The following is a 16716-nucleotide window of genomic DNA, read 5'->3' as shown; positions in this document are numbered from 1 at the left end:
GTGTGTGCCTGTGCGTTAATTATTAATGTGTATCTAATTATTATATATTTAATCTAAATCCTGGGCACCTATGTGTATTCTATTCATAGATTCATCCATCTCTTCAGAATAATAACCTCGCCCCCAAAACAAAATAATTTCTTATGATTCAAATTTACCAAATCACATTCAAGTCTGCTCAGTTCATTTGGGTTAGGCTGTTATATGAAGCATGAATGTGATCACATCTATAGTCACCAGCTGCCCCTCGTGACTGGAGATAAAACATTGCATAAGACATAAAATAGCTGACGTAAATGTTGCATCTTGTAATTTAGGTCATATGCTACAACTTTTAAGGGCACAGCCATACTTTACGAAATAAGGCAAATAACTATGAGCAAAACCTCACCGACATCACGCATATTAATGTTCATAAATATGAATTGGGTTGTTATCTGTATGACAGATGTAGTTTATATTCGTCTCCACTGTGTGAAAGCTCGATAGCAAAATGAAATAGTTCCTTAAAATCAGCCCCGCGACTTTAAATCGCGATAAACAGCAACATTAGCGTGACTAAGTGCTCCATTAAGAGTCTGATCGCTTTGTAAGACGTTTGATTTCTCTTAGCCAACAAACCCGTGTCTTACCATGGCATTTATTCGCCTGAAGCACACGACAGAGGCGTAATATTGTTTTTTTCCGCACTGCCAAGGACCGTGCTCAAATCACAGCGGCCATAATGGCAACAATTCAAAGGACGATATTAGGTTGTTTCCATTAGAAGCGTTTACACGCGCTTGATACATTTCAACATTGTGTGCGATCATGAAAGGCGCTTCTGGATCGTAACAATCCCGACCACATCCCGTCATACCCAGACTCCTTAACGCGCGTTAATGTTGCTGCATTAGTATAATGATTATATTAAATGATTATACCGTAAACGCATTCGAGAAATAAAAGGAAAAATCTCTGCAGGAAATGTTTCGGTACACTCATACAAACCTCCTTTACACAGGTCCTGACAGAGGCGTACCGGCGCAATCGCGCATATTAGCAATACCGCCGTTTGTTTTGCGTCTAAAAAAATCGGTTTATCTATAATCCGTGCTTGCATTTGGAGCATTTTCATAATCAGAGCCAGGTTTTGTCGAAAGAGGAGGTGGGGTTTTTTAAAGCGACTTCGAGCGGGTGACAGACGGCACATGCACGAGGCTCCATTCGCATTCACGAATTTAATATGAATACGCGGCGGCCAAAAATGTAGCAAAATGATCGTAAGCGAAACAATAGAGGTTGAAAAAATATTAGGCATCAATTGCGGACATTTTAAGGGAGTTGACTTCGCACCGCGTCGGTTTCATATTGAAGGTCGTTGCGTTGATGCGCGCGTTGATATTTTGCTCTTCCAGGACCTTTGGTGATCCATTCAAGCCAACAAGTTTGGAGAGAATGTTTGAGTTTAATCAATTCAGAGCGACGAGATGGAGCCCAACTCACTCCTGGTAATATCATCCACTCCGCTTTCTAATCAATTTATTGCGCGCGCGCATCTATGCTTGCGTTACGATAAGGAATCAATGGAAGAAAGTTTAGGACAAAAGTTAATATTTTATTATTCATATTTCCATATAATGTGATTTATCATGTGATCAGCTGGAATGCGCTGGTCGCGTCTGATCCTGCGTTATATAAAATATGTCTTGTGTGTTGCTGAATATAAATATGGCATGTCTGTTTGTGTTTCCGCAGTGGGTAGGCTCACCTTGTGGTTTGCACGGACCTTACATTTTCTACAAGGCGTTTAGATTTCACCTTGAAGGCAAAGCGAGAATTTTGTCCCTGGGTGATTTTTTCTTGGTCAGATGTAAAGCAGGGGACCCCATCTGTATAGCAGAACTACAGCTTTTATGGGAGGAGAGGACAACCAAGCAACTTCTATCCAGCTCCAAACTTTATTTTCTCCCAGAAGATACCCCCCAGGGCAGAACTGTCACTCACGGAGAGGTAATGTCTCGTTTTCCTGCTTTCCAAGAAGGGCTCCGTCCCTGCGCGATGTGTTTATTGTGGTATGGATGAAATATGAGCTGCGTGCGGCTTTGCATCGCATCTATTCCGCTGTCTGATCACAAGACATCTAATGCATGGCGTTTAATAATAGACGTGCAGTCATAGTGGACCCTTGTGTTAATTTCGTCTCGGCTCATTTGCATACGAGCGTTTAGCGCTTGCATTTCAAACAGCGCGCGATGATGAGAATGATGCCATTGTGTGAAGTTGTCACATCAGTGTTTTGCTTGTTTCATCTGATATATACAATAGTGCGGAAACTGATCGAGACGACTGCAGCGCCTCGTTGCTGATTGTTGATAAAATAGTGTTGCTTTTGATGAGACGAGTAGATCAAGGCAAATAAATACGCGAACGATCGATGTGAAGTGTACTGTTGCTGATCGCCGCTAATGATATACAGCTTATGCTGGAGAATATGGAAGCCAGACGTTTGAAGTGTGAGATGCCAACTAATGTCAACAGGAATTGATTAATAACGCGCGCTGATCAAGCAGCTGCGATGCCTTAAAGGGAGCGAGTGACATTTATGAAGGTTATTATGTCAAAGTGCTGCAGCCTCATTCCGCGTAATTACGCATAAGCTGAGATGTGTTTGCCCGACAGAAAAAGCTTCTTTCTGGGGGTTTAACCCTTTGATGTACTGAAACATTGTTCCTTTACAATACTGGGTTTGTTTATGCAGCTGTGCATTTATATAAGTGAGGTTTAAATGATTTTTAATAGCACCTATATCGTGTTATGTTCTAGAGCTGATTGTAATTACTTTGTAATACATTGTTATATTAAAGTAATATATAATTACGTCTGATAATACTATATAATTATTCAAATAATAATAATAAAGTGATATCTGGAGGATGTTCTGTACAAAGTGTAAAAAACATTAAAATGATTTTGTTTGTGGAAGCTAATGTAGTCAGGTTGAGTCAGTCATAAATATTACAGATGTTTTTTGTTGTTGTTGTTGTTTTTTACTGATTTGTTTACTGTATCCAGTGGTTCATATTCAAAACCAATGGAAATTTTTATTGACTTTAATTTTTAATACAATGATAAACAACAACAACAATAATAATAATAATAATACAATGTGATATTGTAGGGTACTCTGTAAAAAGTGTAACTGCATTTTTATAGATTTTTTTTTTTACCTCATCTGACCATTAAAAATGTTTGCTTGTGGAAACTAATGTAGTCAGGTTGAGTCCATCATAAATATTACAGATTGTTTTTGAATGCTAATGATTATTATTTTAATGTTTTTATGTGTCCAGCGGCTAATGTTCAGAACTAATTTTAATTGTTTTATTGACTTTCATTTTTATACAATAACTATATAATTATTTATTCATTATTTATTACTATAACTATAGATAATTTAACTTATTATTTAAACATTAAACGACTGATATATATATATATATATATATATACTTAAATATAAACAATCTTTAAATGTCATCCCATTGCAAATGCCATGCAAATAATCTATGCAAACAACACAATAAAATAATTAAAATATATTTTACGTATGAACATAGTCATTTTCTGTTAAACACACAGTTGATCTGTTTCTGATATTAACTATAATATAATTTATATATATATATATATATATATATATATATATATATATATATATAATATATATATATAAGATAACTGAAATAACATTGTGAATCTTGTTGAAAATTATTGGTCATATAAATGATCATTTTATAATCTCATACTGTTATTAGAGAACTAATATTATTTTTGACTACACATGAAGCATATTTTGATAAAACAGTTTCTACAAGCCAGTGTAGAGACTGTCAAGTAAAGCTTTCCCATCCATTGTGCTCTAGAAGTTGTGTTGCAATTGCTATTTTAACAAAGCAGGACAGCTGCGGTCTTACATGGGTAATGTAACAAAGTCTGTACCTGTTTTATCTTGCAATGCTCATGTAATCACCGATCCCAAATACAAAAAGACAATCTGCTGTGTGGGAACCTCTACTGTTCTACTGTCCTCCCCCCGTGGAGTGGAGGATCAAATAGCCTTTAATAATCAACAGGTTCTGTGTGAAGCCCTGTCGAAATGTCAAGGTTACTTTGCTGAATTATTATCAATATTAGGTGGAAGCATAAACAGTTGCCAGCATCGACCTTGAAAACATGCTGTTTACACAATGTAACGAGGTGTTATTGAGGAAAAGCATTAGTCTTAATGCTCTGTTTGTTCAGTTGATCAGAGCCCTGTCCTCTTTCCAACTTGCCACCAGCCTCCCTCCCTTCCCCCACTCAGCAGCAATGCCAATTATTTGCTTTTCAAATTTATTACGCATTCATGACTGCTGATCTTGAAACGGCCTGGGAGATAGGATTACTAGCCAAGGACAATGCTCCGCTCTTAGGTATACTTTCCAGTTTTGAGAATATGGGCCATTTTCTTAGCTGTTAAATATATTTGGGAACTATTTTTAGCATTTATAACATTATCATTATTATTAGTACATATTTCTAAGTACTAATGTACTTGGAAAATTCTATGGAATACAATGGATGGCTGCCGTCAACTGTTTGGTTACAAACATTCTTTAAAATATCTGTTTTGTGTGTGTTCAGCAGAAGAAAGAATCTCATGCAGGTTTGCAAAATATATTTTGAAGAATGCTTGTAAGCAAATCATTTGCTGGTAGCTATTGACTTCCACAGTATGGAAAAAAATACCAAACTCATGCAGGTTTGGAAAAAAAGATATTTGGAAGAATGCTGGTAACCAACATTTCTGGTAGCCATTGACTTCTATAGTATGGAAAAAAAATACTATGGAAGTCAATGGCTTCCGTCACCTTTTTGGTTACCAACATTCTTCAGAATATATTGTTTTATGTGAACAAGTGATGAAAATATTTTCATTTTTGGGTGAACTGTCCCTTTAAACTGTGTCTGATTGGCTGATTAACAGAAGTATGTCAGTTCCAAAATATATCCAGCTTTGTCAGAGAATAGTTTTCATTTTCTATATTCGGTTAATGTTAATGTTGTGTAAAAGTGTTCATATAAATTCTGCAATGTTGTGTGCATCTTATTTGCTGTAATATGGAGTATGGAGTGTACTTGTTTTACACATGTCCTAAAAAGTATTGTGCAAAACGTCTATGAAGAATGTCCGCCACTCTTTTGTGCATTCCCAGTGTAGTTGCTAAATGAGAAATGGCGAATTTAAATAAAAATGTGATTGTGTCAGCCAAAGCACCTGCAGTAATGTGAGCTTCACAACTCCACAGCCTCAGATGCACTCAGCAGATTGTCCAATTAAATTACATTTGCATTTGCAGCGAATAACCTAAGCGACCGCTGATAAAGTTAATCAGCTATCAAAGAAACTGCCATGCATTTCTAGAGGTTGCACTATGCTATATTAATGGTGCAATAATAGACATGTTTTCTGTTTACGAGAAGAGAGTCGATGTCAGTGGTTCTCAATCGATGGCTCATGACCCAGAAATGGGTCACAGTTTTATTCTTATAGGGTTGCAAAGAGTGTGCAAAAACTTTATAAATGCAAATAATAAAACACAATTTTTTGTGTGTGTAATTAGTGTAAACAAACAAACAAAAAAAACATAATTTTTTAAAAGGTCAGAGAAAATGCTTCCCATATATTTTTAAATTTTATTTTTGTTGTTTTGATGCAGTATTTTCATGCAAATTCACCTGTCACCTATGAAGCTAGCCAAATTAGACGGATACCTGCAAAAAGAAAATATGACCCAGACTGCACTGGTGTGTGCTGTTATTATTAGTTAGTTTGGTGTTAAAAATATCTAAAATATTCATATTTAAATATTTTTATATTGTTTATTTTTATCTTATTGTAGAATATTGTAGTGTATGAAATGATATCATTTTATTCAAAATTAAACAATCTAAAATATTTATATAAATATTTGCATTATTATTTTTATTTTATTTGTTTGTTTACATTATTAAATATTTTCCATTGTTTAGTGTTTTAAATTAAACAATATACCGTATTTTATGTGTAATTAATTATTTTTATATTGTTTAATTTATATATGTATATTTATAAATAATATAAAAAGAAGACACAGACTACATTGGTGTGCAGTTATTATTGGCTAGTTTTTACTGAATTGTATATTATTAATTTAAATTACTCAATTCTAATTAAAAAATATGATTAGTTATATTAATATAATTTTCATTTATATATATATATATATATATATATGCTATATTTATAATGTTATATATTTAAATAATATTACAATGAAATATTATAATAGAATAATTAAAAATAAAATGATTCATTTTTAGTCACATTTATTATTATTTTATTATTAAATAATCTAATATTATATTCTATTATATATTATATATATATATAAATAAAAATTCCAGTCTGACATTGTTTATGCTAAACGGCTTTGGTACTGTTGGGCCACCGCTTGATGTTTATTTTAAAAGCCTGAAACAAAAGCATTGGAGAGCCACTGATCTGACAAGTTCATCTGAATCTAAACCATTTGAACTATTGATGAACATTCAGTCTTATTTGAAGGCTCACCAGCGAAGACTTTAACGTAACACGATTGGCAATGTGCTAATGTTTAGCGAGCACGTGTATGCAAACAGGAAGGTACACTTGTGTGATAAAACAGGGCCACTCTGCAGTTGGCTTTTTGTTTCTACACCCAGGTGATGTAATTTCCCCTCTGGCTGGGGTTAGTCATTCATTAGAAGGATAGCAGTGACTGAAACAGCAACAGGCCTGCAGTGCTCTCTTTCTGGCAGCCAGCCGATAAAATGTAACACTTAGAGTTTGTACCTAGAGAGGGCAACATAACACTCCTGTGAAGACGTGCAGTTTTTGCTTTTTTTGAATCGACTTCTTTTGCCCTCCTGGGCCAACAAATTCTTGGGCGTACAGTCTTACTGTACTCTGCTGCACTGGCGTTCGGCTCGGCTAGACGCGGATCTGTTTTTTTCTAATTATATTTCCTCTTGTCTTTCATCCCGTTTAATCTGTCCTAAAGCAGAACCCCCCACCCCCCCACCCCCCACCCCCACCCCCCAGAAATAAAGATACAGAATACTCCATAGCACAGCCAATATTTCATCTGTGATTGTATTTCACAGAAAATATGTGTAATTTTTAAGGGAGGAATTGTTTTGGCAAGAGCTCAGCGCTGCTCGCACAGTTTTTCAGTCTTTAATTGGACCCAGTTGTTCTAAAGTCCCTTAGCTCATAATATCATCGTTTTAGTGTGTGTGTGTGTGTGTGAGAGAGAGAGAGAGAGACAGAAGGGGTTTAACCCTGTGTCGACAGACTCGGCACTGGCAATACCCTTGAATAGCATTTATGTGACGTAAGAGCAGAACTAAATGGGGTTGGTGCTTTATAAATAGAGTGCATATCAGATTCCAGCAAGCACTGTGCACTTTGTCTAACAGGCATAGTTTGCATATCCATACGAAACCTCCAGTACTGTGTGTTTATAAACCATGTGTAAGAAAAGATAATGGCTGCGTGTGCAAATATGCTTGCAAATTTCCTCTTTTTGAGTGCCAGGAACTTCAAAGGATCCAGGGAAGGGGCGCTAATGTCTTATTAGCTGCTTCTTTCAGCTCTTATTTGAACTCCAAACCTGGAGATTCAAAGTTGCGCAGGAAGCGTGTGGGAGCGATCTAGACACATCTCTGTTGCCTGGCATCAGTTCATGTTTGTGTTTGAATCCCTAAGACATATTTATAGTTCAAATGAAATCAGCACTCATCTTGTAGGTAACATTTCGTAATGTGCTATTTACTTTGCCGTGGCGGTTCACGGTGGGGATGTGCAAAGCTACATATTTTTGTAATTGACTAGGCAGTGACTGGTACGTCTTAAAGAGATACTTCACCTATGTATATAACTTCTGTTATTATGTACTCATATGTATGGCTTCATTTCTTGCTTGGAACATGTACTAGCACTCAAAAGTTTCATGTTTTTAATAGAAGACTCTTATGCGCACCAAGGCTGCGTTTATTTGATCAAAAATACAGTAAAAACCAGTAATATTGTGAAATATTATTACAAATTAAGTGTTTTCTGTTTAAATGACTGCTGAATTTTTCAGCGCCACATGATTCTTCAGAAATCTTTCTAATGTGCTGATTTGTTGTTCAATAATAACCAATTATTATTGGTACTCATCTATTAATAATTGTTCTTAATTCTTAATGTTAAAAACAGTCATGCTGCTTACTTTTATGGGAAGTTCCAAAGAAAAGCATTTATTTAAAATAGAACATTATAAATGTCTTTACTACACTTTTGATCAGTTGAATGCATCCTTTTTTACCTTTTACCTTTTTTACCTTTTTTTTAACCTTTTTTTTTCCCAGAAATCTTACTAATGTTTTAGTAAGCACATTAGAATAATTTCTGAAGGATCATGTGACGTCAAAGACTGGAGTAATAGCTTTGCCATCACAGGAAGAAAACAAAGTTGTAAAAACTATAATAATTGTAAAAAATTGTAATAATATTTCTAGTGCTGTCAAACGATTAATCGTGATTAATCGCATCCAAAATAAATATTTATTATGTATATATAAATACACACACAGACAGTATATATTTAGAAAATATTTACATGTATTTACTAGGGGTGTCCTCGACTAAGGATTTTCATAGTCGAATCGGAATTTTCGAATCTTGCCGATATTCGACTGAGAGTGAATCATGATTTGGGGGCGGGGCAAAATACATTAGTCAAGTCAGTCATAATTACTGACTTTAATGCACAGGGAAGATGTGTATCGGACGCCTCGCAGATACAAATGGGGTAAATAATGTTTTGATTAAAAGATAGTTAACATTAAATGATAACAGCGAAACCCTAAGAATTCACAACATCTTTTGCAATAGTGCTCTCATTATTATAATGTTATGTAGTACATGACAGTTGTTAATAATGTTCTGCATTTCTATTTTGAGCTGCACGCGCTGAAGATGACCTGAATGAAGCTGAATGAAGCTTTTGATAGCAGGCTTTTAATCAATGGGATTTAACTCATCATTTATGTCATATAGAGTACTCGGCATTATTTATACAACATAACGACTTATAAGCGATCTGCACGAAATTCCCCGAAGGCACATGAACGTGTCTGCGCGGCTCTGAAAGAACTAACGCGTTCTTCATGTAAGAACGTGCAGAAACACGGCAACTAAACTCTAAAAATTCACAGCGTTTCATTATAAAAGTGTTATCATTATAATTGTTATGTATATGACAGTCCCAGTCATAGTTATTAATATTCTGCATTGTTGTTTGTCCTGCTCGCACGAGTGCGCGAGTCGCACTGCGCGCTGAGAGATACGGCTAATCACCGTAGTACTACAATGAAGCGTTTTACTGCAGCGTAACTCAACCAAATGCATCTTTTACGAGATAAATAATATATAGGCTACACAATATATAAACTGGCTGACATGTTTTGAAATCACTTGTACCCTACCTGATAAAAAAAATCCAGTCTTTCACTCTGCCTGCAGTTTGAGTCGTGTTAAAGATTTAAATCCCTACCAAAATCCTCTGTCGGGAAAATTTTATGGAAAGTGAAACTTACATCTATATTGGTGGTTGGATTTATTCAAGCACGTTAAAATATTTATTTGAAGCTTCTTTCTTTTCAGATTCTTATTTATAGCATTATTTTAATAGGCTGTATATTAACTTATTGGGAAAACTGGTAGTTTTATGTGAAATCAAAGATTTGAGCACCCCCATTTATCCAAAAAGGCATGATCATAACACCCCGTGAATAGAATCATGGTCCTCCTATCGATGCATCGAATTGTCGACTATTCGGGGGCACCCCTAGTATTTACATGTTTATATATTTATATTTATATAATTTAATTTATATATATAAATATATTTAATATAGATTCATAATATATTTTACTTAAATATATACATGCATGTGTGTGTATTTATATATACATAATAAATATGCACAGTACATACACATATTATGTAAACAAAAACTTTTATTCACGATTAATCGATTGACAGCACTAAATATTTCACAATATTATAGTTTTTATTGTATTTATGATCAAATAAATGCCGCCTTGATTAGCATAAGTGTTTCAAAATAGCCTACTTTAAAACCGTCTTAAAAATGACTTACTTTTGACCAGTAATTTAAAAGGAGATATTTAGCAGAATGTTCATGTTGCTTTTTTTTTAAGTCTCACATTTTCCATTGTTCTGCCAATTTCAACGGTAATCCACACAATCTGGAATTTGCGCGAGAGGACGAAAGATTTCATCCACACAGATTTCGCAACTGGTTCAAGTTGGACACAGTGATTCGCTGTGTTGACCAATAGAAAGCTGCTTAGTTTAAAAGTGAGTTGTGTATGCTGTGCTTTATATATTGACAATAGACAGTTTTTTTTTACTTGCAAAATTTTGCTGAAATTTCACTAGCTGCACCTTACAGTGAAAATGGATGGGGACAGGGACCATCTTTGTCAACATTTACTTTCCCTCTTCACCTTTTATTACTCTAACCTATCACATAAAACTTTGGAATATGCATTTATTGCTCATATATTGCTTGAAATATATTGTAGATTACTGTGGATTTGTATACAAGAAGATTTTTGTCAGCTATGGAGACGGTGCTGTAAATGGTGTGAATTTATAGACACAACTTCTTGGAGACTTTACCGTGCTGACATACTTCACAAAGCCTCTTTTCCGTCTCTAAATTTATCCTCTTCAAAGAACTGCTGCCAAGAATATTAATTTGGAAAATTCAAGCTAAAACAGTCCACCTTGGTTGATGGGCGACTAGTCATTTTAAATACTACATCTGAATAATCAAGGCACTTGGTTGTTAAATCCTGATTATTTGAACATTTTAACCCCTGGTGTGTGGCTGACGTTGATATTTCTTGTTTTTCTTTAACCTTCATCTGAGTGTTACGAGCAAACATTTGTCTCTCAAACCTCTCACGTTTCATGACAAATGGGTTTAATTTTGTAAAGCAGTGTCATCATATTTCAGAGTGGCCCATTTTGAAGCAGTGCTGCACTTCCATGTCCCATCTCGACACGCTCAAACAAACAGCTGTTGTTTGGCGTGCTGTAAAAGGAACTGAATTAGATTCAGGAGAGATTTCAGTTGCACATCTTCAAGTTATTTCTGAATCAGTTCATGCCTCTTTGACATTGACTGTGCTAATTTCAGCAGGATGGAGCCGGGGGTCTCGTCTTCAGTGTGAATGTGCAAAACAGATGTTTAATGCAACACTGGAGTTATGAGATGAGAAAATAAACTGTGACAATTTGGGTCTAAACTTGGGAACGTATGACGTCAGTGACGTCGTTAAGTTAAGTTTATCTAAAGAGAACGATCAAATTTATTCATTGTTCATACTAGCCCGCTGATAATGCTACTAGTAGTCTGGATTATTCACTCTACAAATAAAGAAAATAATCAAATTAGATAACATAGCGTTCATTTGGAAAATATTTATTTCACTAGATTGTCCAAAAATAGGTTTTAGCATATAAATCATTTGTATTGAATTGAAAATCGCTTTATTATGATTGTATTCTTTTAGCATGATATAAAATTAATTTATAATTTATAAAGGCTATAAGATTGTTCATACCAATAACTCCTAGGTTTAAGCTTTAAAATGACCATGGATAGATGAGATATTTTTCAGATTTGCAGTATATTATTCATAATGATTCTGATGTTGATCATTTATTTGGTTATTATGTTTCCTAAAGAGTGTGTCAGTAATTTGGATGTGAGTATGAAAGAATTTAGATTAGCACGGTTTAATAGCATTTCAGATATTTCGAGTTTTAGACTTTTAAAGTTGGATTTGTTTCAAACTTTTCAATGAACATGTTAAAACGCTTATTTATTGACTGATTTGCATCATATCATTTTTCATGTATTGAAATGTTGTGGTGAAAATATGTAGGTAAATATTGATGGTTATACTGTGTATTGTTAATATGCATATAAATGGAAATAATTTAAATTTATTGGAAAATAATGGCTGTTTGGTTAAAATAATGTGTCTGATTGCCATTTTCTTATAGTCTGATGATTTGTTTGCATCATGCCATTTAGTAAAATAGTATATGTGGGTAATTATCCATGTTTATACCGTGCATTGTTAATATGCATATAAATAGAAATAATTAAATATTCATTCTTGTGTTAAGTTTAATATTAATATTCTAATAATTAATATTCTAAATTTATTGAAAAATAATGGCACTTTGGTTCAAATAATGTGCCTTAAAAAATACCCATGTATAATTTTTTATATGTTGTATTGCCCAGTCCTAGATTCTAGTTTGAGCTCAGAGTGAGATCAATTATTCAAGCTGAATACTTGATTTAACTTTTAACTAGAATTTTAACAGACTTTCTAAGGATCTGCAAGGCCCTTTTTTCACGTTAGCAGGTCAATAATTAAATCGGCATGCAAGAAGGTGTACAAATCTGCTGTGACCTTGGGAATTCTTGAGCTGACCCTGAATCAGCGGAGTGAGACGGGCTCAGCATGACTCTGGTTCAGGGGTTTCGGCGTCTACAACTTCTTCACTCTACTTCTGAAAGACCCTTAAAGGGTAATAAAAAGGAGGCGAGTGTAAATCCAAAAATAAAGCAAGGAAATCTATAAAAGCCTTTGAATTGATCTTTTTCATAACATCACTTAATAATAGAAGGGAAATGCAATCTGCTCAGTTGTTTTTCTTTTTTGTTTTATTTGTTTTCTCCTAAATGAATTTACACAATGAAGAAATATTTCAATCAAAGCAGTGAGGCGCAGTCAGAGCTTCAAAGCGGCGGAGCGGGGCACATGATCTCATAGTAAAGTTTGCTGTGTCGCCGTCAGGATTAACGGTGTTTGACCCACTTAGCTTTATATATGCGTGAAAACAGATGCCTTTGCTCATTTTTAAAAAAAATTTTTTTTTTGATTATGCTTCTTGATCTTGCATTTCTGGGTCGTTACCCACCAGTTGAGTTTCCACAGGAATGTAGAGGAATGCATAAATGCCCCGGTGCAAGGAAATCATAGATAACGCATTCATATCCTTTAATTTGCGACTTTTATTAAGGCCAAACCCCCTTGACTTTGTACCTCTTGGTAACTTTATAAACCTTTTCATATGGTGCGGTTAAGTACACTGAAGTAAAGTTCCATTTTTATTCCATTACTCTGTCTGTGTGAGAGATACATTTTTTGCTTGACAGCATGACAATGGGACCTATTCTATGGAACCAAGAAAAAAAAACTGAAACCTAAAAAGAAACAGCCCTACTTAAAGAGGACGTAATTAGGCATGGCCTGTTCTGCAGAAAGTTAGTGCTGCAAGCACTGAACAGAGAAGAAACAAAGAAATGAACTATATTGTAGTGTCGCAGAGCAGGTATTCCCTCTGATCTATGCTCGCAGTTATTGGGTCACACTTGGGAAACGTAGCCAAACAATGTGGAGGAAGCATTCAGTGAATTTTCTCAGTGTGCTGAACGGTGCAGCGGAGTCAGTCAAAAGTGCATGATCCAGTGCTCTGCCAAATCCGAACGCATCTGTTTCCCAGATTCCCTTTATAACTGGGACCGTTCTGTTATCCCGTGCCAGGTCACAAGCAAAGCTCTTGCTTAACTTTTATAAGCGAATAAAGCAAAGCAAACTGCTTGGCGAAGTCACTGTAATGCCTTAGTGATGCATTAAATGGAATTGCACTCGAAATTACACCATTATAAATTACAACTTGAGCAAGTATATATTAAAAGAAAGAAATGACTGTGCTTTTTGTCTTGTGCCTTAGGCTGTGTACATTGAACCCGATTCTCATTTATTTTTCAAATTCGATCTTTAGGACTTTTCACACTCTTATTTTGCAAATAATGTAAACAGATTAGTTTGTTTGTGTGGAGTCAAATATTTGGTAATGGGGTCATTAGGTTGGGGTGAACTTACCTTTTTTTATTGAAAATTAAAGGCGTTTTTGCTGCTTAATATTTATAGCGAAAAACAAAAGAACAGCATTTATTTTAGAAATTTCAAAGTAGAAATCTTTTTGTAACATTGTAAATGTCTTTACTGTCACTGATAATACATCCTTTAAAATTATATTTAAATAAATTTTATTATTATATTATATTATTTATATATATATATAGAAAATGGTGAATACTTTTATTAAATTAGGAATTTTATGCCTGGTTTTGCCACTACAGCTGTGCCCCTCCTTATTTTGCGTATTTCTCTCGACAGGATGAAGTGATCGCCGTCTCTGAGAAAGTCATAGTGAAGTTGGAGGACCTGGTGAAATGGATGGTGGCGGAAGTGTCGAGTTGGAGCAAGGGTCTGCGGGCCGTACCCCTGAAACCCACCGTGCTGAAGGAGCTCGGCAAGAACGGCCAGAGAGAAGCGCTCCACAAATACAGAGAGTCCACGCTCAACAGCGGCCTCAACTTCAAGGACATCCTCAAAGAGAAGGCTGAGCTCGGTATACACCATGATTTCTCATTTACATGAGCCATACAGTAAGAATGGATTATGAATAATAATTTGATTGCGGCAATGTTATTTATGACAATCATTTCCTTTGTAAACACGAGGAAAGACACTCAAAGTTTAATTGCATAGATCTCAGTAAGCCACTTCATGTATGCGTTCAAGTAACGTTTGAGAAAATAACGTGGTGTTTGTCACGACTAACCGCCTGCAGTCCTTGATAATAACATGGCTTGAATGTTTCTCTTTATGAGCGTCAAACCTATTTTTTACACTGAGTAAAAACTTAAGTGATTGTACAAGACACAACAAGAAAGTGTTTGAGTATGACACTTGTTTAAACAGGCAGGGTGTCGCCCCTGCATTCGTCTCCCTCTGTGATTTTTCCTTCTTCGGTTGTTTGTGTCTCTCATTAACTGGGAACAATATGGTGTTTAAATGCTCATTAATGTGCAGACGGATCACACCCAGTGAGATTATGCTTCCTGTGTGATTGCTCGGGAAGGATCTTATATATCAAGGCATTGTATGTTTAGTTTTTTAGCTTCAGCAAAAACAAAACATTTGCTCATACTTTGTATCGTTTGTGTATTTTAAACAGAAATAACTGTGTGCTTGATAACTAAACGAAACGGGGTCAAACTTCATTTTGTGTTATGAAGGAGATACAGTAAATAGCATATGTTTCTTTTATTAGCCGTTGACACAGTTCAGGAGTGATATCACATGAGTTGTTATGTTTGCAACCTTTGTAATGCAAGCGTTATTTACCGGTGTGTGAATATAGTACACTGTGTGCATTTACAACCTTATAAATGTGTCATTTTGGTTGCGTTCCTTTTTTGCAAATATCTGCTGGCTTGGACTGGGTGATAACGAATACTCACGATCAATTTACTGGTGATTTAAGATTAGGCACAACTGTGAATGTTATTAAGGGTCTTTAGGAATTCTTAATTGTCTTGTTAGAAAGAGAGTGTCAAGAAATGGCTAGAGGTGTTTAGTTTTGTTTTGTTTTTTTCATGGTGAAGCAGGACATTTTGGCAGGACATGTTTAAGGACTTGGTCATTTTTTAAATAGCCAATAGGCTTTAGTTTATCAAATCAAAGTTGTAAACATGATGTTACTTGGTAAAGCTTGTCAGAAGCAGGATGAATCATTAATATTTTCAATAAATCAATAAATTAATCATGTTAAATCTATAAAAAAGTACTTGCTTTAAAAGTTTTTTTGTTAATAAATAAATATATGAATTAATGCTTGTTAGGCAAAAGAATAAATGTAAAATATATATATATATATATATATATATATATATATATGTATATATGTGTGTGTGTGTGTGTGTGACCTTGGACCACAAAACCAGTCATAAGTGTACATTTTTTGAAACTGATATTTATACATCATCTGAATAAATAAGCTTTCCATAGATGTATGGTTTGTTATGATAGGACAATATTTGGCCGAGATACAACTATTTGAAAATCTGGAATCTGAGGGTGCAAAAAAATCTAAATACTGAGAAAATCACCTTTAAAGCTGTGCAAATGAAGTTCTTAGCAATGCATATTACTAATCAAAAATTAAGTTTTAATATATGCACGGTAGGAAATTGACAAAATATCTTCATGGAACATGATCGTAGATATATAGATTATCATGTAAAGTATAAAGATAATTGTTTTATCTATATCACCTAGCCTGGGGAGTCAAAAACTCCATTGGGGGATTCGATTCCAGAATCCCCCAAAAAAATTTATTTTCAGTGCATAGCATTTGAATCAGTTCTCACACAGGTTAAAAGCCATTGAAGGGCTAAATATACATATCACCCCCTTCAATTTGGTGGATATAATAATTATGCAGCACTAGTGGATGGATCTTTCTGCTTTGCCAGTTACTGGAATTTGCATATGGCTTTGCCTCGAAGCGTGGAGGCGAATGTGCTCTCAAGTGGTCTGATGTATGAGGTTCCTATGAGATAGAAGAATCAATAATGGATGCTTTGTCACTGTAGCTTATGTGCAGGCTACAGCTGCGATTGACAATCAATAGCTGCACAAAAAGATCTGTGATTTAT

At 34.9% G+C, this 16716-nt stretch overlaps 1 protein-coding gene across 1 annotated transcript in view; it reads left to right on the top strand.

Annotated features, from left to right (window-relative positions):
- The first annotated feature begins 1437 nt into the window (after positions 1–1437).
- The window catches only part of LOC306852328 (AT-rich interactive domain-containing protein 5B-like), a 143180-nt gene continuing 127901 nt past the window's right edge, over positions 1438–16716 (top strand). The window contains exons 1-3 of the mRNA XM_079389048.1: positions 1438–1490; positions 1738–1992; positions 14390–14624. Coding sequence (XP_079245174.1) covers positions 1470–1490; positions 1738–1992; positions 14390–14624 — 511 coding nt within the window. The 5' untranslated portion in view covers positions 1438–1469. The remainder of the gene's footprint in view (positions 1491–1737; positions 1993–14389; positions 14625–16716) is intronic.

The sequence above is a fragment of the Barbus barbus genome (genome assembly GCF_936440315.1).
Source record: "Barbus barbus genome assembly, chromosome: 32".
NCBI lineage: Eukaryota > Metazoa > Chordata > Actinopteri > Cypriniformes > Cyprinidae > Barbus > Barbus barbus.
Note: the sequence above shows the minus strand (reverse complement) of the source record. Positions and strands in the feature narration are given on the sequence as shown.